Source organism: Vanessa tameamea, chromosome 10, assembly GCF_037043105.1.
Source record: "Vanessa tameamea isolate UH-Manoa-2023 chromosome 10, ilVanTame1 primary haplotype, whole genome shotgun sequence".
Classification (NCBI taxonomy): Eukaryota; Metazoa; Arthropoda; class Insecta; order Lepidoptera; family Nymphalidae; genus Vanessa; species Vanessa tameamea.
In genome coordinates, this window is record NC_087318.1 from 7,357,633 (window position 1) to 7,381,218 (window position 23,586).

Consider the following 23,586-nt stretch of genomic DNA (forward strand, 5'->3'; position numbering starts at 1 on the left):
CAAACGTAGAGAAATTTCATTAAAAAAATCAAAATGGCTGCCATTTATCGTAGCGGTGGGTTAAACCCAAATTTAAGCTGTATTTGTATAGTAAAATAGTTGTTTTATTAGTATCTAAAATATCGCTAGTCCGTAACTGGACACACTGTATATTATTACATACTTTAAAACAAAATCGCTTACCGCTGTGTGTCCCTATGTATGCTTAGAACTTTAAAATTACTCAACAGATTTTAATGCGGTTTATTTTTAATAGATAGATTGATTCAAGAGGAAAGTTTATATGTCTAATACATAATATAGTAGAGGAACACTGATAATTTTAGAGGTTTGCAAAGTGATGTCGAAAGAAAACACATTTTTCGCGCTTACATTGCAAACGCTGGCTCAACCCTACGAGATAGATCAAAATAGAGTACTTCAGTATTGTACACCTTAAAAAGGTCTTCAAAAAAGTCCGCAATGGTATATGTCTTTCTTTTAAGGATAACCCACAATAACTACTTTTTATTCTTTACTTTTTACGAAAAATAATGGCTTATTTTCGAAGCGATTTTAAGCAATACAACATTAATCCTTATCCAATTAATATCCTTAAATACATTGTGCATTTAATATATATTAATACAGCCCTGTACAGCATGTAATTTAAATGAATATTTTCGAAGATATTACAAATTTAAAACGCAGGGACATAACGGTTTGTATTGTCTAACGACCAAAAAACTGAGCGAGCATTGCACCCGTGCGAAGCCGACTTGGGTCGCTAGTAAGATATAATATAATATTTATGATATATATATTATACGATCAGTAACTCATAGATAATGTCTTATAGCCTTTAAAATAAATTTAAATCGGATAAAAATATATTTATTTATATGTATATACTCGTATATAATTTTATTAAAATACCTTAGATATCAAAATTAAAAATAGGTATTGTATTTGTTGTTATTCTCGCAGTCATGACAAATCATATCCACGTGGAATGGTGTCAAGATTAATAGTAACATTTCTCCGTTGAAACGCAATTCCGATTATCTGAATGAAAAATGTACCAGCCATCTCCACCGGAGGCAATAAAAAAGGTGTTATATCTATTAGAAATATATTAACTCTATTGCTCCAAGATATACATGAATGATAACTAAGAATCAACGCCCCTTTAAGATTTTAAGTACTTCATATTCATAATTTCATTATATCGAACATATTTACTTATATCGATAACTTAATTTTAGAATATAGTCTTTCCAAAGCAAATAAAACCGCAAGGACCCGCTGTGGGCATATTTTTCGATAAAATGTAAGCTTTAATAAAGTAATGAGATATTTCGCCCTGTGGGATTTCTGTATTCGACATATTATTATTTACATTTTCGTCGCAATACGTATACGCAATACTCATTACTGCAAAAAAAGTTATTTATAATGTACACATTAATTTTGTACACATTAATTTTATTATGTATTACTTTATCAAGCTGCACAAGATATAAATATAATATTTTTATATATTTCCTGAATTATTACAACGATTATAATAAAGGTTATTGAAACGTAATATAAAAATTATAATAAAAAGAAAATACAATTAAGTTATATAATTTAATTAATCAATAATAATAATAAATTAAAATAACCTGTAAATGCATTCAACATATAATTCACACCTTATTTTGAACAAATACTATTTTCCTCATGACGCCGTAATGGAAATGTCATGGGAGCGTTTAACGAGTCGACCGAGGTGCTCTGCTAATCTCCATCAATATGAAGTGACTCAGAGTGACTCGTTGGTGTGGAAGAACCCATTGTAACGATAGACGTAATTTGATTACAGACTTCCTCTTATAATCTTAATGTAAGACTTCAAAATACCCGAAATGAAACAGTGGTAAGAACACAATTGTGAGTTTAAACCAGGGCAAGCTGCTCCCAATATTTATTTGGTTACTTCCTTTCTATGTATATATAATTTATAGTGCTTTGAATGTTCAAGGAACATTATATGTGTATCCCCAACAACGCGCATTGGATCATAGGTATGGAATAACCTTCAAATCTTCCTAAAAGACGAGGAGACCTTAACGAAACAGTCGGTTATTGACATGTTTTTAATTTATTATTCAAAGTATTATTATTATTAAATAATAGAAAATATATGTACAAATCATAAATCGATTTCAATTAAATTATATAATATTTCTATGTTGACCATTAGGCGCTCAATCTGGCATCAGTTGGCCACAGCCTTGTACCAAAGTTATTGAAAGTAAGCGGATTGACGGATTAATGGCCAATATTACCAATCAATATAAGTTACGTCAGCGTCCTCAAACAATGGACACAAACACGCTTTAGAAGAGTTTTAAGAAAGAGGTTGGTGAAGCCATGGTTACGAATACCAGATTTATGACCCATTTAAATACATTAAATACAATTAGAAAGTATTGGGAAAGACAATAACATTCCAATAATTATCGAATGAAGAGTGAAGAAATCAAGTACTCTAGGAAAATTGATACATAATTCTTAACGAAATACTAAAAACAAATATGTCGATGATGTGCTAATGAATCGCTTTTCCTACGGTCAATCTAGTGTCAAACTTATCTTGGTGGACAATTGTATTATATCTAGTATTTAAAGGTTATCTCTGATCTTACTTATGTATCAACTATATACGAGAGTTCTTATTAAATAAACCAGCTGAAAGATTATATGAAATTAATGAAAAACTATTCCTAATGAATTCTTGTTCATTCATTATGACGTCTACAATTTGGAATAAAATTAAATAAATCATTTTAACTGATACGAACCAAATTTACTGAATGTAGTTTATCCGGAATTCAAATGATTTAAACTTTATTGGTAATAGTTCAAATACGCAACATATGCACTAAAAATGCATTTTGCCTAACCTAAATGCTCATTTTCGTTTTTTTTTATATATGTAATGTATTATTAATAGGAAAAAATATATAATTATTATAAAAAATGTCCGAAGAGAGTGAAATTACCCAAAATCAATTTGTAAAACTGTGACGATCGACGGATGTAAATTTACGAACTTACATCCTCTATACGTAGCGGTCGAAATCAACAATCTTCATATAAAACTGTGACGATCGACGGATGTAAGTTCGTATAGCGGTCGAAATCAACAATCTTCATGTAAAACTCTGACGATCGACGGATGTAAATTTACGAACTTACATCCTCTATACGTAGCGGTCGAAATCAACATTCTTTACTACGGTCTAGTTTATTAATAAGACTATTAGTCTTTTATACACCTCAGCTACGGCTGTGATACCTGCTGGACTTTAGTTCTAGTTCATATATTATTTAACAAAGTGTTGGCACACTATAAAATTGCACTTCCCATGTTCGAGGAAGGTTCGCCGATCTATCGTTGGAAACTACAGTCGATGGCGGGCGCGGGGCCAATTCAACCTCCTCCCCCTTTTATATTTTTCAAAACAGTTAAATATATAAAGATGGGTAGGAGCGACATCCTTCAGCTACTCGTAAGAGGTGTTAAAGGAAATGGGACCGGTATCTCATACATGCGATTATTCTTATTAAAATAATTAAACAAAATATTTATATTAAAAAAGCATTTAAAAGATAAACCTGGTTTTATTTGACTCCTCTATAGTCGATTGAACTTATAATCTCTGACGCTCTAAAAGAACACGGTTATTACACAAAATCAACGTTATATGGATCCTAACTAACTAGACGAAATCACGAGCCAAACCGATATTTAAATATTAGAAATATAAACGTAAAATTATATTTCAACTAAGATAGGAAGGGAATAGTCACATTTTGGCACCGGTAACCGAGAAGCTATCTGGAAACCAGCTGTTTTGGTATAGGCATGTTATGCGGAGGAATGAGGACCATGTTGTGAGAAAGGTTTTGAGAATGGATGTGGATGGATATAGAGGTAGGGGACGACCAAAGAAACGATGGATGGATTGTGTGAAAGACGATATGGTTAGAAATAATGTTACTTGTGAGATGACGTCCGACAGAGAAGTATGGAAGAAGAGGATATGCTGCGCCAACCCCAAGTAAAATTGGGATAAGGGCAGGAGGATGATGATAAAAAATGTCCGAAGATAGTCGAAACCAATCTAATGGATGAACTGTTTGCGTTATTATAAGATTTTACTCCAACACGGAAACAATTAGAATTGTAGGACACCCATGCTGAATATAGTACAAACATTAGCTATATATGCATAGTTTGTCTGATATGTTATAAAACCTATGCTATTGAGCCCATGCTATTAAGGCCTTCCCTTTAAATTGAACATATTAGTGAAGTTGGACGTCAAGAATATCAGGTTTTTAATTGTAATCTAGTACGTAAGGTTCCATAACTTGGCATTTTAAGTCAACGTGGATTTTATAGACACTTGAATATCAGCTTGTCCAACGCTATCATCCTAGCTATAAATTTTTTGTGTTATTTGTTGGTGATAAATAATATCTTATAATACTGATCAAATCTCCTCAGACGTTTATTTTCTTGTAACAGAGTAACTATGTTCTCTTTAGTTTGATTCGTAATAATATGGAAATTGACAAAAACTGTACTTTTTTTATCGAGAAAAGTCATCAAAATATTGTAATGTACTGAAAATCTTAAACATCACCCAAATAAATCGTCTCTGCCAAAACGTAACTGATACAAGTTGATAGTATTGGTGTGTATTGCTTCTTCCATTTTGAAAACCTTAACAATGAATAGCCGCTCGAAAGATACACGATATATTTAAATAAATAGCTATACACGTACAATACTGTTTTGTGAATCAATGTGACGAGGTGCCTGGAATACAAGCCATTATTCCACGTTGTAGAATACCTTTTCAGGGTCTACGAAAGCTAGAGCAAGAGACTTGTAATCGTGACATTTCTCCGTCATGTGTTATTGTGCAATATGACCAAGTGTCGTACGAGTATATCCTATCCAGAATCCCGCTTGCTTAATAGACTGCGACTCATTAAACTTGTAGTTCGACACATCGTACATCGTATACAACATATTTAATAGCTTTCACTTCCGCAATTATTCCGCACTGATCTTGGCAAGGCCACTTTCACGACCTGATATTTAAAATATAGGTTTCTAGAACGGTATTAAATGATTGAGTTCTAAATAAAATATAATAATCCTACATTTTCGCAATATACTTCGAAAATTATTAGAAGCAGCGTTCTAATTTATCTAGTAGAGTAAATAAGAACGGATCGGTGTTTAATCTAGCGGAACGATGTCACCGGTCTTTCTGTAACAATAGATGACAAAATGTTTTACGCGCTTATAGACAATCACTGGATTTGCCCTAATTAAAGGTAACATTTGACCCTCTCATTAACTTTTTGTATCAAAGACAAAATAAATTAAAATAAGTTATTACTTACAGATTGTAATAAATTAATATTATTCATAATAATAATTTTCTATAATTATTCTATAATTTCAGTAAATACCCGAATACATTTATTTATTCAGATGTTATATCAATTCAAAATTTGAATGTGTAACCTAAAATTTAAAATTATTAAAATTAATTTAATTTATTATAGTTAATTAATATATAAATATATTTTTTGTAAACGGAATGTTTCAATTCGTGGATTTATTTAAAAACGACAATATTTTTGTTAAATTAATTTCGTTCGCTTCGTGTACATGAATTTTATCAGGTGCGAGTTTAAATATAAAAAATATTTTCCATAGAAAAATGTATTTTGTGTTGCATATTTTGTATCAATGCAATTTAATATAATATTTTAAGTTATTTAAAATACGGTAACATTTGTTGTTATCTTGAAAAATCCCCCGTTCTTGGTACGGGTTTGTCCACATTTTTTATACCAAGCATAAGATACGGGTATATTATAAACATATGACTATGGAAGATTTTCATATTGTATTTACTTTGACTGCTCAGTTTAAAGTAATAAAAATCTATTTTACATCATATTAGTTTATTTTAGAGATATCTGTCTTTTGAAGTTATGAATTTACGAAAATCTGCTTTACATCACCGCAGAACTGTAACACATACTGAGTTGGAGCTGACAGACATCCGTGGTTGGTAACACAAGTATCTCTTGTTCGAAGGTTGTTCTATAGTCTCAAGAGAAAAAATAAACAAAATCCGTGTTATTATTATGTATTGATACAATTTATTTTCGTCTAAATTACGAAATTAAATTCTATATTATTATAAATATCATCCAAATGCATATGGTATAAATTTAGGAATGATACGATTATCAAATATATACTTATATTTATTGCCATAATCATCATTCCAGTATCTAAATTATGACAAATACTATGCATTAAACTATCGCCCTTTTTCAATCTACTAAGAAATTAAATTATGATCAAATCAAAAATGGAACGTAAATAAATTATACTTAATTAGGTTCAATAGTGCAGTTATCACGGCAAAAGGTGTATTTGATAAAGCTTGAAGCTTAACAGATTAGATCGCCAGTTCCAGCGAATCGTAATAGGGGACCAGTGATTGGCTTGTTTCGATTTCGAAAACACGCCGAGACAAATTGGGTCGTCCCTTTAGTGGATAGTAAAAGAATTTTACGCAAGGTTATTTAAGCAATGAAGAGTTTTAAACGAATAATGGAATTTCAAATTTAATTTTCACATGTCTATTTACGTCGACGTTTAGGAATTGAACGTGAAAATGAATAAATTTTTAGTAGAACAATGTTTTGTAGAAAATTACTATCAATTATATTTTTAAGAATTATTATAAAATTTTGTTATTTTGTTTTTTCGCTGTATTTATAAAATAAATGAATATTATTTTTAGTAAATGAAACTGTATACTGATATTTTACTCCTGCACAATTTTGGCCGTGATGGCAATACTCGATATAGACTGACAATTTGCAAAGGGCATATTTTAGTGCTAAGTGCGTGCGTACTAACAACCCTCCTATTTCGTTATTCTCATCGTTCAAGAGAACGAGAACCTGACCCGACACGAGGGAGGACTAATGGCTCGAGAGGTAATATTAAGGAATATACGTAATTATTTTTTATATCATTAAGTATAGTTATTATTTTTCCATTATTATTGTTCCAAGTGATCTATCTTGTACTGTGTACATATTACAAGTTCCATGTTATTATTCTTAAGCTTATTCATATACTTTAAAACTACTACTAGGGTAGTTCTAGCTTTGTGCGATGTCACCGTCACCGTCGGTGTAATGTCACACACTCATCAGATATTCTACCGCATAAACAGAAACACACAGTATCGTTGTGTACCGGTTTGAAGAGTGAGTGAGCCAGTGTAATAGGCAAAAGGGCTTTGTGGTTATGCTCCAAAAACAAGGGATATGACATCTTAATTTCCAAGGCTGGTTGGGTATTGGCGATATGAGGAACGGCCCATTTATCCATCCGCTACGTATAGAATATAAGTGGTGCTCATCTGAATTTGAACCCGTAGTTCATATTCATACATACAACATTTTGACCGTTATAAGATGTATACCTTATATATATTATATATGCAACTGGGTATATCACACTCCTCCCTACACTCATGCATATAATGTTTAGCTACATTGTTTGTAATTAAAACATCGCTGAATCTTGTAACGCTAATAGAAGAGCACAATTTTATTCCACCCCAAAGAGATAAAGTTTCTCTATATAACTGGTTATTCTATAACCTATCTGAGTAAACGTTACTTTAACGAGCGATTTGAACTAGAAATTCAATGAATATTTACACACATTGTGGCGTATATATACCTGCCTCGTTTGTCTAGTGGCATGATATAAGGCTGGAGATCCCGAGGTCCTGTGTTCATACCCCAAGTCGGACTGATAATAAGTTATTGGGTTTCTCTATCGAATAATTCTCAGTAACAGCCCGGACTCTGGGGTTGTGTAAATTCAATAGGATGTGTTTTTTTATAATTATTTTATTGGTGGGCAGACGAGCAAATGGGCCACCTGATGGTACGGGTCACCATTGCTCACAGAAAATAGCGCTGTAAGAAATATTAACCATTCATTACATGGGCAATGCGCCACCAACCTTTAGAACTAAGATGTTACGTCCCTTGTGCCTATAGTTACATTGACTCACTCACCCTTCAAACCAGAACACAACGATAGTGAATATGATGAATAGGTGGTACCTACCAAGACGGGCTTGCACAAAGCCCTACCATCAAGTAAATGTCTGGATGTGAGTATTCCCGTGCCTCGGAAAGCACATAAAGCCGTTGGTCCTACGTATGAACTCTTTCAGATCATGACGGATTTACCGTCTCATCGGATTATAAGAGTGTGAGGAAAGAGAGAGAGCAACTGTGCTTGGGCACAAGTTGTGCACAAGAATATCTGCAATAGTTAGTATCTCTTGATAGCCGTGGCCAAAATCGGTCAGGACATCATCATCATCACCAGCGTATATAAATATTTATTGTTGACTACATAAGTCATAGAATTCTACTTCAGCATCAGCTTTAAAAGAATGTGATAATTATTATCAAAATCGAATACGGATTCATGGTGGCAGGTTTACCTTCATCACACTATTCTACAGCTAAACATTGACAATATTTCATCCTTTACACCTAACAAACCACATTACAAATAACAAAGAAGATTAAGCCACTGTTATAAAATCTAAAGTGCTTAGAAGTAAGGATAATCTTAAAAGAGATTTACTTTTCGGTAACAATTTCAAAAAAAGGTTAAAAACTTTATAAACATTTGCCTTTTATGAAAAAATAGACAACTGTAAAATGGAATTCGGTTTAGCGTAAATGGACTTAAATCGCTTTGCGTTATCACTTCAAAGGATTTGATTTTACGCCTCAAATTGCTTAAAAAATATTTAATGAAATTAAGAATTTTATTAAATTATAATTTTATCAACGGTACCTACAGCTGTGTTTGGCGTAGTTGAACTTGACATATCTTCTACTTATATCAAAGCCTCTTTTTACTATATTATCTACTTATTTAGGTACGATAAGAATATTTCTAATAATAATTCGACTAGCCGGTTGCGTAGAAGATAGAAGGGCATAAGTGGCCTTCTATTTTTTGTGCACAAATACAGGTGCACTTCCTTTTCCGTCACTCTTAGAATGTGACGAGACAGCAACCCGAAACAGATCTGAGAGATCAGGTGCAGGAAAAACAGCTTTATATTCTTCTTAACGCGCAGGATGTGCACCTTGCTAGCTATACCTCCTAACGAGCCGCTACTGCAAAGTTCTTGACATGAAAAATATTAAAAAAATTAATAATACGTTTGAAATAAATAAATAATAACAAAAAAAACATATTTAAACTATTATATTAAACAAATTAATTATTATCATTCTTAAAAATTATTTCAACAGAGCTGTTCAAAATATGGCTTCGAGTTATTGGTATTATATAAAAATGTCACGCTAAAATCGCACTAAATGAAGGATATGTCCATCAGAATTAGATTATAATAAATTCACTTTAACTTGTTTGTCACTCCAAATATTTTGAGGAATATTAATTCTTTATCAATACTAATAAATTCATGATTGTAAGACAATTATCAATATTCTAATCTGAACTACTACCAAGTAATCTGAACTAGAATTTATTAAGCTCTTTCAGAAGAAACCGAAAAAATGACATTGTTATAAGAAATAAACAATCGGAGAAAAGTTACATACGTTACTATATGGAATCCGAAAGTAAGTTAAAGATAGTTTCACACCGAACGCCTTTCGATAGAGCTCCCTAATTTACTTTAGCAAATAGTTTTTTTGTCGTGACAAGTGTTTGTTTCGTATTGGTAGTAAAGGTATTTTTTGTAGACTTTTATGCACAATGTATTAAGTTTTTTTATGTATTGCTTAAAATCGCTTCAAAAATAAGCCGTTATTTCTCGTAAAAAAAAGTATAAAAAATGTTTTTTGTGGGCTATCATATATATAATATACCATTGCAAACTTTTTAAAGACCTTTTTAAGATGTACAATACTGTAGTACATTATTTTGATCTACCTGGTAGGGTTCAGCCGGCGTTTGCAATGTAAGCGCAAAAAATGTGTTTATTTACGACATCACTTCAGAAACATCTAAAATTATCAATATTTCTCTACTATATGTGGTATACATATACTCGTAGTAGAGAAATATTGATAATTTTAGAGGCATGTATTATACATAAAAACCTTCCTCTTGAATCAATCTATCAATTAAAAAAACCGCATTAAAATCCGTTGTGTGATTTTAAAGATCTAAGCATACATAGGGACAGACAACGGTAAGCGACTTTGTTTAATACTATGTAATGATGATAAACAACGCAAAAGAAAGTCTATTGGTTAAACAAAATCATAATTATATTTATTATAATATTATTGTATCCTAACAGACATGCTGTCCGTGACGTTGTTATGTATTATTAATAATATCATTTATGTTATTTTAATGTGTCTGCATGAAATTTAAAAATATATATTGCCAGACAGCGTCCCAATCTAAATATTATATATTCAACCAAACAAGCTTATCTCGAATTTTCATATGAAGCAATTCAATACACAGGTAATTCAATACTCGGGTTAAGGGCAACATTTCGTGAATGGAGTGAGTTCAAATGAGAGCTATCGGGTCTAACTTTTCTTTTTGCATGAAAGTTAGGATACGAACAGAAGGCAGGGTATTCCTTTGGGACTGTGTATATGCATGTTTAATGATGCCCTAGAAAGGTCAAGAGCCTTACTACTACGAGAAAAGGCAGTGAATATATTACATGCTCTCAAATAATATGCAATAAGTGACCCGTGACAGCCTTCCTTTCTACTTTGAAGAACTAATTCGAGGTGGTAGTTATCTCTTAAACAAAAATTAGTTATCATATGTAGACTTAAATAACTGAAGATTACCGTAAAGTTTTGTATAGATACTAGTAAAATATGAAAGATGTTAGGTACCACCATTGTTATTGGAAAATTAGATTCGTAATTTATAAAATTATAATTAGTTAAAATTTACGATATATATATTTTAGTTTCTAATAAAAATAACCTTAATAAATAGGCTCTATAAATAATTATATTCCTTTCAATAAATGTGCGAGTCGTTAACGCAAAAATATTGTTACAAATTGGACTGGTAAATCATGAGATTGGCGTGTCCAAATTAACAAATAAACTCCTCTGCTTTATAATATTCGGATATGTAATTTTGTTTTATATATTTATTTAGAAATTAGTTGTAAATAAAATGGCTAGCAATACGAGTGTATGATGTATAAGACATATCTGAAGGACATGTATATAAAATTAAGCACAGTACTCTTCATGAATAAATAATTTAGCATCTTTTTGAACAGTCGAATAAACGATTAACAGTATAACATTTCAATATTACCTTTCGGTGGGTTGATGAGTAGAGCACTTCTGAAAAGATTTTCTTCGTCACGCCAATCCATATTTCTTCGTAAAGTTTTCCCGCTCATAACAAGTAAAGTCATTAATAGCGTAATCATAAAGACACGACTGCACATTTCATATCGACGCCAATTTCTCGTCAATGTACCCGCACCCAAGCCGAGCAATAAGCAAAAACCAACGCTGGGTATATACAACACCCGCTCTGCAACTACGAAACCGACGTAAAAGAGAATATTACTGGCTGGCACGAACGGTAGCACCATAAACGCCGTGAATAATAACATCGCGACTTGAGGACTACGATACACGTACTTCATCGTGTTATGTGGCTTAGATTTTCCCTGGGCTATTGGACAAACGCAAGTGGAAAGATGCATCATGGTATTGTTATTGTTAATAGCTCGACACACATTCGTATGGTCTTCGTTGAGTGTGTGTTTACAGCCGTTGCACGGACACACGAACCTCTTAGACGATGCGTTTTCTTTGTGCAATATTATACTTTTTCTTTCACTGCAATCCTGTCTTCTGTTGAAATGTTTACAATTGTAGTTCCATTTTTGTTTTATTTTATTACTTTGTTTCTTATAAAATTTTTCTTTGATTTCTTGTTGTAGTCTCAATTCCTGCGATAAAGCTTTCCATGTTACTTTCGATATAATTGCGTAAAAAACTAACGAGTAAAGATTTCTTATGTCGAATAAAGTTGTTATTCGTGGTATGGAGTCCATTGACCAATCGAAGCTCAGTTGGAAGGGGTAGATTAGAAGGAAGAAGTTAAAAACTGGGAGGTAGGTAAAGGTATAAAATCTAGTAAGTATCGATGGATCTCTAGAAGTGGGATTATCAGCTGAGGCAAAAGCGGAAGGTGCGCCGGCGAGTCGTAGGCGCCAGTACAGTAGCACAAATCCCCCTGTGCTTAGCGCACAGATACTTCGCCATCGATGCTGAAACAAAAAAAAATATGTTTATTTCAAATAACAGAAAGTTAAGCGATTAAGACATAATATATTGAATTGCGTGTTTTCGAAAAATCCACGAGTCTAGCAAAGAAATTGCATTGTTATTAAAGTATCTTAAAATTATTATACGTACAGTCAAATTTATAACCTTATTATTAATTATTATTTTGTTTATTTTTTCAAAAACTTAACTTAAAAATGTACTCTTACCTAGCGGAAAATGTACCTTAAAGCAACAAAAGTAGTTTTTGGAACATCCGAGTTCGAAATGAATGAATAATAGCCCGATCAGTGTTTCCCGCAGAGCCCGTCTAACCTCAATAACCCTCGCCTATCTTCTGTGTTTCGGTTTTCATCAAAAGGGTAATAAAAATGTCTTTAAGTACAAATAGGTTTTCTTCGAAGGAAGCCTTTTGAATAATTACTTCGTATGTATAAATATATAATGCGTGTGCGAAATAAAATTCAGACATTAATTTAAATTTATTGATAGAATAAAATTCAATTTCATTCTGTAATATTTATATTAAAGCTTATTTTACGTAATTATGTCGATTAGTAACGATTGCCTACCTAGCATCGATATAATTTTGTTCATATATATTATTCAACATGAACTGGTCTTATTGAAAACAAAAAAAAAACACTTTGACGCATAATAACACGCGCAAAATACTAGTAACAGATTTAAAAACAAATAATATTACGTAAGCAATTGATATTGTATATACATCTAGGTATATAAGTATTGTTTTTTCATATTCACCCAAAAATCGCTCATCCGATGAATAGGGAACTGTCATAATATTATTTTAGTTTACGATTTCAGGGCGACTACATTTTACGTACGAATATTGTACGTACTATTATGTAAGTTTATTATATAGAGTAGCTGTAACCCAAGGCTTTGCTCACGTAGAAGTTGAATGTATTTACTGATTAGTTTAAAATATTACGTTAATTTAAGTCCTCTTTGTACACCACATTGGTGTGTACTTCACATATTTATAATCAGTATTCCAAAAATAAAGTAACATGTTCCTAACTTAAAAAATGACGGTCTTCCATACAAAATTACAACCCTTATTTCACCCCCTTAGAGGTAGAATATGCAGAATCACTTAAATAGGTATTTACTCATTTTCAATCAGTATCCCAAAAATAAAGTTTAATTTTTCTAACTTAAAAAATTACCGACTTCCATACAAAATTTCAACTCCTATTTCATCCCCTTAGAGGTAGAATTTTCAAAATTCCTTTGTTAGTGAGTGTCTACTCAATAAAACGATGCTACTCACCAAATTAGATGGCCCTAACTTTAATAGTTTATTCTCGGCAATGATGTATCAGTATAGATAGATATATACTAACTCGTCTATTTGGTATAGTGACTAGTTCTTAGGGCTACAAACGAGACAGGATTTACAGGTTTTCTGAAATATAGACTTTGCAATTAGGACTTCTTGTTTTAGGTATATTTCGACGAGATGCCTCTTTTATCTCGCTGGAAAATCGCTTAAAGTTTACGCGTATCCCCCACATGAAATGAGAGGAAATATGTGAGTTTCTCCGGAGAGAACCGGTTCTCAGGACGTCTAGTACACCGGAATTCCCTCTAAAAAAACCAGCGCTACACTCTCCCTCTCTTCGGGGGCGTCACGGGATCACTTTTGCATGCTTCCGGGACACGACGAGATTAAACTTTATGGATAAAAATATTTGGTAGCTATATATCTTCATTCATTCAAAATCACATAGTATGATTTATTTTTATACGTTGAAAGTTAGATGCGGTCGGTAGTCAAATATGAATGATAAATAATCACATTGTATATTGTATTAGATTTTCTTATGAAATATCTATTTGAAGCTCAATAATACATATTCCTGTCGTATTACGAACAAAACGGGTTTAACGATAAGCGAACTAAGCAGCCGCGTGGGCCACCAGCATTATACAGAGCCCTGAATTCAATAGGAAAAAAAGGCATTATAAAAAGAAAATATTAATATTGTGAAAAACGCGAGAAAGAAATTAATTAAAAAGGAAAAGTTTTTTGCCACTTTTGAAGTTCCTAAATTTTTAATCGCTTGTAAACTTGATTACAAATATATAACCATTATTGTTTCATTTTTATTTTGAAATGATTTGGGTAATGGCCAGCTGATGGTAAGTGGTCATTACTTTTGACAATATTGTGTTAACCATCTCTTGCAAAGCCAATGCGCTAACAACTTTAAAAAGTAAGATATGACGTCCCTCGTATCTGACACACTGGCTCACTAACATACACAACTACCAAGTATTACCGTTGGCTGGTAGAACATTTTATAAGTGGGTGGTATTTACCCAGACAGATTGGCACACAGTAAATAACTATATAATAAATTTTGCTATTATTTTTTTCCAGAAAAACGATGGTATCGTTATTTTTAAATATTCTATAGCTTATTACTTCGCCAACTTTGATTGATCACCACTAGGCAAAAAATCGTTAATAGCTGTCGAAATTTGCCGCAACTTATCAGAAAATGTTAATTGATTACATGTTTTTTTATAGAACTTAAACTTTAATATATTACTCATAAGAAATTGATTTTTTTGCAAATAAAGGCACGTTAAAGACAAAAAAATATTGAAAACCGAACTGCATATTTATACTGCTAGTAATCCGACTCATCTTCGCAAGGACAAACTATTGTGAAACATTAGGATAACATTCCGAATTTTTCATCGTCCCTTCAAAATAAAAATGCGATTTTTTCGAATGTGTTCTTATTTCAAATATATTTAGCTTCCTGAACTCACTGCCTCAAGTTTAATGTTTAGAGTTTTGCTCTATTAAGCTTAGATATAATTGTACAAAATTATCAAACTAAATATGCCAAAGGTCAATAGGGCTATAAAAATACATTCAAGAAGTTTATTATCAAAGTTTGTAATTAAATAATAAATAATTTTAAGTGCTGTGTTTTTTTTAGTATTACCTTTTTCTTTCGATTATAAACGACCGCATAAATATTATTAAGCTGTAAGCGTTACTTTTTAAAAGTTAAAAGTAAAACTTTAAATCCCATAAAGTGCTAAAAAGTGTCGGTATAATGTGGTTATGGTATATTAACGACCGTCAGGGCATCTGGGCCGAGGATTTCCTGTCCAACCATGTTAATATTATTATTTAAATGATAATAATAAACATGATAAACAATAAAGGTACTAAGTATATTAATATCAGTCATAATCCTTTAATTAAGTGAAAGTTTCTTACTAGTCGGATAAGTAATAAAAACAGCAAGTGTTGCCGCTGCATAATATTAGTATGATAATTAACTTTATGTTGCTAACTTTATAACATTGCTTGAAAGTTTTTGTAATATATATTTCAGGGCTACGACTATACGTTTGGGACTGGCCTCGTTCACGTAAAAGCTAATAGATTTAATCCGCAACGACGAGAGCTCGATAAAATTGATTTAGTTTTGCGCAAAATGCATTTATTAAAAACGTATATAAGTCACTAACAGCATAATTTTAAAATATCAAGCAAACTTGTAAAGTGGAAAAGTTTATGCCATTATTTACTGGCATAAGGTTCGACAAGAGGTGGCTGCGGGCTCTCGTTGGCTTGTTAGTTGTGGGGAGCTAAAAGAAAAGATTTATGAAGGTAACTACCTCCTCCCCTTCCGACCTGACCCATGGGAAACCTCTGTAGAACAAACGACAGCGTGTAAGATTTCCAACGTAATTTACACGAGGTGAGGCAGAGTTTGAAAGGTAATGTCTAGTGTTTTAATGTTTGGTACGTATTTATTATGAATAGAAATTCAATACTATTGTAGGGGTACTGGTCCCTAGCTTACTTGTTGTTACTATTCGTAGATATTTCTTGAGTAAAAGAACACTTTCTTGCTGGTCGGATCGGAATGATTTTATTTTAAAAATGTGTCGATATATATACAGAAACTAGGAATAATATTATCCAATGAAATAATTACAATGCATATTTACAAATTCTTTCGTCCAAAGAAAACGCTTACTTTTCTACCAATAGAAAGTTACACAATTTACAATGATAAAAATTATGATTCAGCCAATTAAAAGTTATACATTAGAATTGAAAATATTTTGGAAATTAAACTACGAATTAAATGTTCGATTTTTCGACCAATGACGACGCCGCAATTTCGTATGTTCATTTCGTGTGTTGACACGAAAATCCGATAGAGCGCGCTGGGTAAGCGCCGTATGCGCTTGCCGATTTTCGCGTAGTATAAATAGCTCCCGAATTTGGTTTTTAATTTAGTCGGAGCGCGTCTCTGGACGTCGACGCATGTATGAACAATAATGTAGAATGCAATTCCTACATCACTCCCCTTCAAGAAAATCGTACCTTAGGTTTGATTTTTCTTCCAGATCTTGTTGTATATTCAGATGTCGTATTGGGTTGACGAGGTAGTTCTTCTGGTGATGGATTCGTATTGTAATAGGCTGGTTTGAGTCTATCTAAACTAACGACTGATGTGCGTAAGGGCAATTGAATTTTGTAATATTTATCGTAGCGTTTTAAAACTTTATAAGGACCATCGTACGGCGGCGTAAGCGGAGCTCGAACCATATCATTGCGCACAAACACATGCGTACACGTTGTTAGGTCTTTGTACACGAATGGTTTATGTTGAGAAGTGTGTTTGCGTGGCGCTGGTTGTAGCGTTGCCATGGTTTCCGTTAGGCGGCGTACGTACTCTGTGTCATTTATATTTGATTGTGTAGGCACGAAGAAATCGGCAGGTATTCGTAATGTTGTTCCGTAAGTCATTATTGCAGGACTAAAATTATCTTTTCTTAACGCCGTGCGTAAGCCCAATAGCACGGTGGGTAATTTATCCGTCCATTGTATTATGGCTTCTCGTGCTATCAGTGCCGCTTTTAATGTTCGATGCCATCGTTCGACTTGGCCATTAGATTGTGGATGATATGCAGTGGTTCGAATTCTTGTTATTCCGAATTTTTTCATTAAGGATTTGAATAGCTCGGATTCGAACTGGCGGCCTTGGTCCGTAGATATGCGTAGCGGGCAACCGAATCGTGCGATCCAGTTTTCATAAAAAACTTTAGCTACATTCTCGGCGGTAATTTCCTGCACCGGCACTGCTTCGGGCCACTTCGTACAGCGATCTATGATAGTGACGCAGTATCGATGGTCGTTTGACGGTGGTAGCGGTCCAATTATATCGATGTGTACATGTTCGAAGCGCTGCGACGGTGGAAATTGGCCTAAGGGTGTTACGACGTGTCGATGTATTTTTGCTCGTTGACAATTAATGCATGCTTTAGTCCATATTCCGACGTCTTTATTCATGTTGGGCCAGAAGTATTTCGTGGTTAGTTGTTTTCTTGTGGTCCGTACGCTCGGATGACATAGTTCGTGTTGCGCTTTGAATGCAGCATAGCGATATGTGTTCGGCAGGTACGGCCGCGGTGTGTCGGTAGACAGCTCGCACGTGATTGGTTGGCTTATTCCGGGCATCGCGATAGTTGTAAACCGTAAGTTCGGTTGATTTCGAATTGACTTTAATTCTTCGTCATTACTCTGGTCGATTGCTAATTGAGTAAAATCAATTATGGTTGGACACTGGATGTCTTCTATGCGAGAAAGAGCGTCGGCGACTTTGTTTTCTTCGCCTTGTATGTAGTTAATACTTGAACAAAATTGACTGATGAAATGTAGTTGTCGTTCTCTACGTGGTGTGTCGGTACTCTTAGCTTGGCAATGTAATGCGTAGGCGAGCGGCTTGTGATCTGTGTACACGTTTACTTCGCATCCCTCGATGAGTCGTCGGAAGTGTTTTACAGCTGTATATATTGCTAATAATTCGCGATCATATACACTGTAGCGGCGTTGTGTAGCGCTCATTGCTTTTGAGAAGTAGGCGAGTGGTTTCCATTTATTATTAACTTTTTGTTGTATTACGGCGCCGAGACTATGATCAGAAGCGTCCGTCATGATACTGAGAACACTACCGGGGACTGGATGAGTCAGGGTTGTAGCTTCTAAAATGCTTTGGCGGCAATTTTCAAATGCTGCATCGGCTTCCGGCGTCCAGTCGATCGGTGTTTTATCGTTCTTTTTGCGGTTGTGTAAGTACTTATTGAGATGGTGTTGAAGTTCAGCTTGATGTGGTAGACAGTCTCGGTAGAAGTTAAGCATGCCGAGAAATCGGCGTAATTCGACTATGGTCTTAGGTTTCGGATATTTTGAAATAGCTTCGATGCGATCTTGAGTAGGTTTTATTCCTTCTGCCGAGACTTCGTAACCGAGAAAATTAATTTTGTTTTTTCCAAACTCACATTTTTCGATTTTCAATGTAACTCCGAATTTTTGTAATCGTTTTAATACTTCATGTAATAATTGAATATGTTTTTCTTCATTTTCTGAATATAGTAGAATGTCATCGACAAAACAAAAGCAATTTTTCACGCCTCTGAGAACTTCGTGCATGAATCGTTGAAATGTTTGACTCGCGTTGCGTAGTCCGAAAGTCATGCAGTTGAATTCGAAGAGGCCGAACGGGGTTATAATTGCGGTTTTCTGTGCATCTTCTTCAGCGATTGGTATCCAGTAGTACGCCATTTTTAGATCAAGCTTTGAAAATACTTTTTTGTTATGCAGTTGATAGGTAAAATCTTGTATGCGTGGTATTGGATAGCGGTCGGGTTGAGTGACCGCGTTTATTCTCCTATAGTCACCGCAGACTCTTAAACCGCCGTCCTTTTTCATTACAACATGTAACGGGCTAGCCCACGGACTATTAGATGGTTTACAAATGCCCATTTCCAACATATTCTCGAATTCAGTCTTCGCAGCTTTGTACTTATCCGGCGGAAGCGGACGTGGTCGGGCGAAGAGAGGTGGGCCAGTTGTTTCTATATGGTGGACGACGTTGTGTTTCGAAGGTTGATTGAGAGACATCGGTCGAATTACGTCTGGATATTGCTTCAATATATGATAGTAGGCTTGGTTAGTCCCGATAACGTGTAATGTTCTTGTTTCAATTTCAGCGCCTGTTGATATTTCAATAGCATCAACTGAGAGATCAGTGACTTTATCTATGAGTTTCTTTTTGTGCAAGTCTATTAGCAACTTGAAATTACGTAGAAAGTCTGCTCCCAGGATCGATGTTTTAACGTCGGCAATGATGAAGGTCCATAGAAAATTACGTCGCAAGCCTAAGTCGAGTTTGACAGTCTTTACACCATATGTGTTGATTGGTGTATTGTTTGCGGCAAATAATTTGCAGGCGCTTTGAATTTGTGATTTGTTCCAATCTGTTGCTTTTAAAACAGATATGTCTGCGCCAGTATCCACAAGGAAACGTTCATTTGAGTTGCGATCGTAGACACATAGGCGGTTGCTTGTGAAGGGGACATCGAGATCCGCCGTCGTCGATGTCGGAGCTAGTTTAAATGATTTGTAGTATCTTTTTTCATTCGCCTGCAACAAGGTGATTCGCAACGTTTTGCTTTGTCGCCGAATCGGTAGTGATATTTGCATTCCCATGTTGCGTCGCCGGGCTTCACAGCTGATTTACTGCGATATGACGAGCTAGGACGAGATCGTGATTGTGAGCTGTAATGTTGTCTTGATTGATGTCTATATTTTGAGCGACCGCGTATCTCGTTTATTTCAAGTGATAGTTTTTCTAATTGTTTTGTTAATATTGCAAACTGAGTAGACACGGCATCGTTTGTCGGTGTTGATGTTGAGATTGCAGCTATTGTCGTCGGCTCGGAGTATTCGACCATCTTGTCAGCCATGGCCGCGAGTGTGTCTAGTGACGATTCCGTGTTGACGGACAGTACGACGCGTACCTGAGTGGGTAAATGATTGAGCCACTCGATCCGGAGACCGTCGTTGGTGATCATTCCGGAGCTGAGCTCTCTCATTTTGCGCAGTAGCTGCGAAGGTTTTTGATCACCTAACTGTAGACCGCTGATGAGCTTCTGGAAGTTTTTAACATCAGATTTTTCATATACCGCGAGTAGGCGGTTCTTTAATGTATTATATTTTTCTGTAGCGGGCGTTTCATACAGTATGTCAGTGACGTGCTGTAGGTCTGTTATTTGCAGCTGTTGCAGGACGTATCTGAACCTCTGGTCATCAGATGTCTTCAAGGGGTCGACGACTGCTTCAAATTGTATAAACCAAGCTCGTGGTAGGTCTCGCCAGAAGGGTAGGATCCTTGACTGGACTGAGATTGCAGCGAGGTCCACTTCAGCAGGGATTCTGCAGTCTTGAGCAGTATTTTCTTCCATTATGAGTCGGCAGGTCACCACTGTAGGGGTACTGGTCCCTAGCTTACTTGTTGTTACTATTCGTAGATATTTCTTGAGTAAAAGAACACTTTCTTGCTGGTCGGATCGGAATGATTTTATTTTAAAAATGTGTCGATATATATACAGAAACTAGGAATAATATTATCCAATGAAATAATTACAATGCATATTTACAAATTCTTTCGTCCAAAGAAAACGCTTACTTTTCTACCAATAGAAAGTTACACAATTTACAATGATAAAAATTATGATTCAGCCAATTAAAAGTTATACATTAGAATTGAAAATATTTTGGAAATTAAACTACGAATTAAATGTTCGATTTTTCGACCAATGACGACGCCGCAATTTCGTATGTTCATTTCGTGTGTTGACACGAAAATCCGATAGAGCGCGCTGGGTAAGCGCCGTATGCGCTTGCCGATTTTCGCGTAGTATAAATAGCTCCCGAATTTGGTTTTTAATACCCCACCGACTACGTTCTGAGCCGAGGTGCGATCTCATAGGAGACACCCTCAGGACGAACGTCACTTTCGAGCCCAAAAGGGTTCACCTCAAGGCAGAGTCTTAGCACTCGCCCCAACGTTCGGTGACGCTGTAAAGGCCAGTAGGGCCAACAGCAATACACAACCACAGATACAAAAAAAAAGGTTTTTAATTTAGTCGGAGCGCGTCTCTGGACGTCGACGCATGTATGAACAATAATGTAGAATGCAATTCCTACACTATTATAAAAACGATTGTTTTACTCATCTACGTATAAATTAATAAATCATGTTCTTTCAAACCATAAATATGTTCTCAGTTACGAAATATATGACGGAAACAAATATAAGTATTCGTGATAAAAAAATACTCGAGGACCGATATCGTTTTATATTAAATAAATAGCGGTATAAATATAGAGGTATAAATTATTTAATTGCTTCACGACTATAATTATTCTCGAAATAAGTTATGAATTATTTATTATTTTGTATTGTATTTACTCGAGTAGGGCTTTGTGCAAGCCTGTCTGGTTAGGTATCACCCATTCATCAGATATTCTACCGCTAAACAGCACTACCTGGTATTGTTTGTTTACTTGGTATTGATCCAGTTTGAAGGGGGTGAATGAGCCAGAGTAATACAAGGGATACATCATCATCAAGTAAAGGCTCATGAATAATGAATCAATCAAAATCAAAATATACTTTATTTGAATAGGCTCTTCCAAGCACTTTTGAATAGTAATTTCGTAAGATTAATTAAACTATCGGTTCAGAACCCAGATTATAGTAAGAAGAAACGGTATGAAACTCATTAGTAAATTTTTGTCATCATTCATTTGTATTGTGTTTTGTGTTACATCTAAAAAATAATACACAATTTAATTATAACTTGAAACAAAATTAACATATAGGGACGTAGGTATATGTATACGGATTTCCATCTCTAATCGATGTTCTATATGTGAATTATTGTTTTTTAATATTAACTTTAAGTTTATCAATTGTTATCTGCGGAATTTAATTATAAAATCTAATAACTTGCCCCAGGCAAGACGTATTGACTTTGCGGAAATGAAAGTTTGGTGTTATAAAGTTTATCTTTACTTTTCATTATTGTATTGTTGTTAAAATCATAAACGCCTGATATTTTAAAGTCAGTGATGACTTTAGTTATTGTTTCGATTCTAGGATTGCTGAATGTATATGACACATGGCAGGTCAGATTATGACCACAGTCAGGGGACTTTGAGATTGTAGTATGTATAATATCGTGGACGATACTGTAAACACAGATTTCAAATAGTACTAGTATTATTGAGTTGCTATATTTGTTATGTAATATATCTATGTACTATATGTGCACATATAAGGATACTTTATTGAAAAAAGTTTTTTTTTATGTTTTATGCAAACGAGCAGGAGGCTTAGAAGATATTCCTCAGGGAAGAATAACAAAAACTTTTACTAACTTATACAATGTCTACGTTTGGTGGTAGGGCTTTGTGCAAGCCCGTCTGGGTAGGTACCACCCACTCATCAAATATTCTGCCGCCAAACAGCAGTACTCAGTATTGTTGTGTTCCGGTTTGAAGGGTGAGTGAGCCAGTGTAACTACAGGCACAAGGGACGTAACAACTTGGTTCCCAAGGTTGGTGGAGCATTGGTGATTTAAGGAATGGTTAATATTTCTTATAACGCCATTGTTTATGGGCGGTGATGACCACTTACCATCAGGTGGCCCATTTGATCGTCCGCCTACCGATATCATAAAAAAAAACGCTGTTTTAAAAATAGAAAATGTTATTTTTATAAACAAGTGAGTTAAGCATCGACATATTAATAAATAGTAATTGAATAAACTCGCTGTCTATTCAACAAAGTTTTGAGTTGAAGTCAAAGCAAACAACTAATGAAATAAGCGAGTGAGCTCGGCCTAGACGTCAGAGGGTGCTTATCTGGAAAATTTACTGTCTGGCTGACATTACGATCCTCGCCTCGAAAATACTAGCTCATTTATCAGTCCTTTTAAAAACCTACTATTTCATAATTAAAATTTAATTTATGTAGGAAGTCATCTATGCGAGAATCGAGTTTAAAAAGTCCGAACATAATTTTGTTACTCATAATTTTTTATGCTCTGTATCTCTAAAATTAAATGTTAATGCAACTTGCATAAAGACCCATGGATGATAAAAAAACTCATTAACCTTAATAACTCCACGTATCTCTAAAACAAGTGAATCATTTAATATACTACTGGCATCAAATCATAAAATATTACCTTAAATATTTTTATTAAAAAGAAAAAACAGCC

The 23,586-nt window shown here is 34.3% G+C and overlaps 1 protein-coding gene across 1 annotated transcript in view; it reads right to left on the bottom strand.

Moving 5' to 3' along the window:
* Nucleotides 1-23,586, bottom strand: part of LOC113404914 (protein O-mannosyl-transferase TMTC2) — a 122,812-nt gene that overhangs the window by 19,765 nt on the left and 79,461 nt on the right. The window contains exon 4 of the mRNA XM_026646009.2: nt 11,462-12,431. Within this exon, the coding sequence (XP_026501794.2) occupies nt 11,462-12,431 (970 nt within the window). The remainder of the gene's footprint in view (nt 1-11,461; nt 12,432-23,586) is intronic.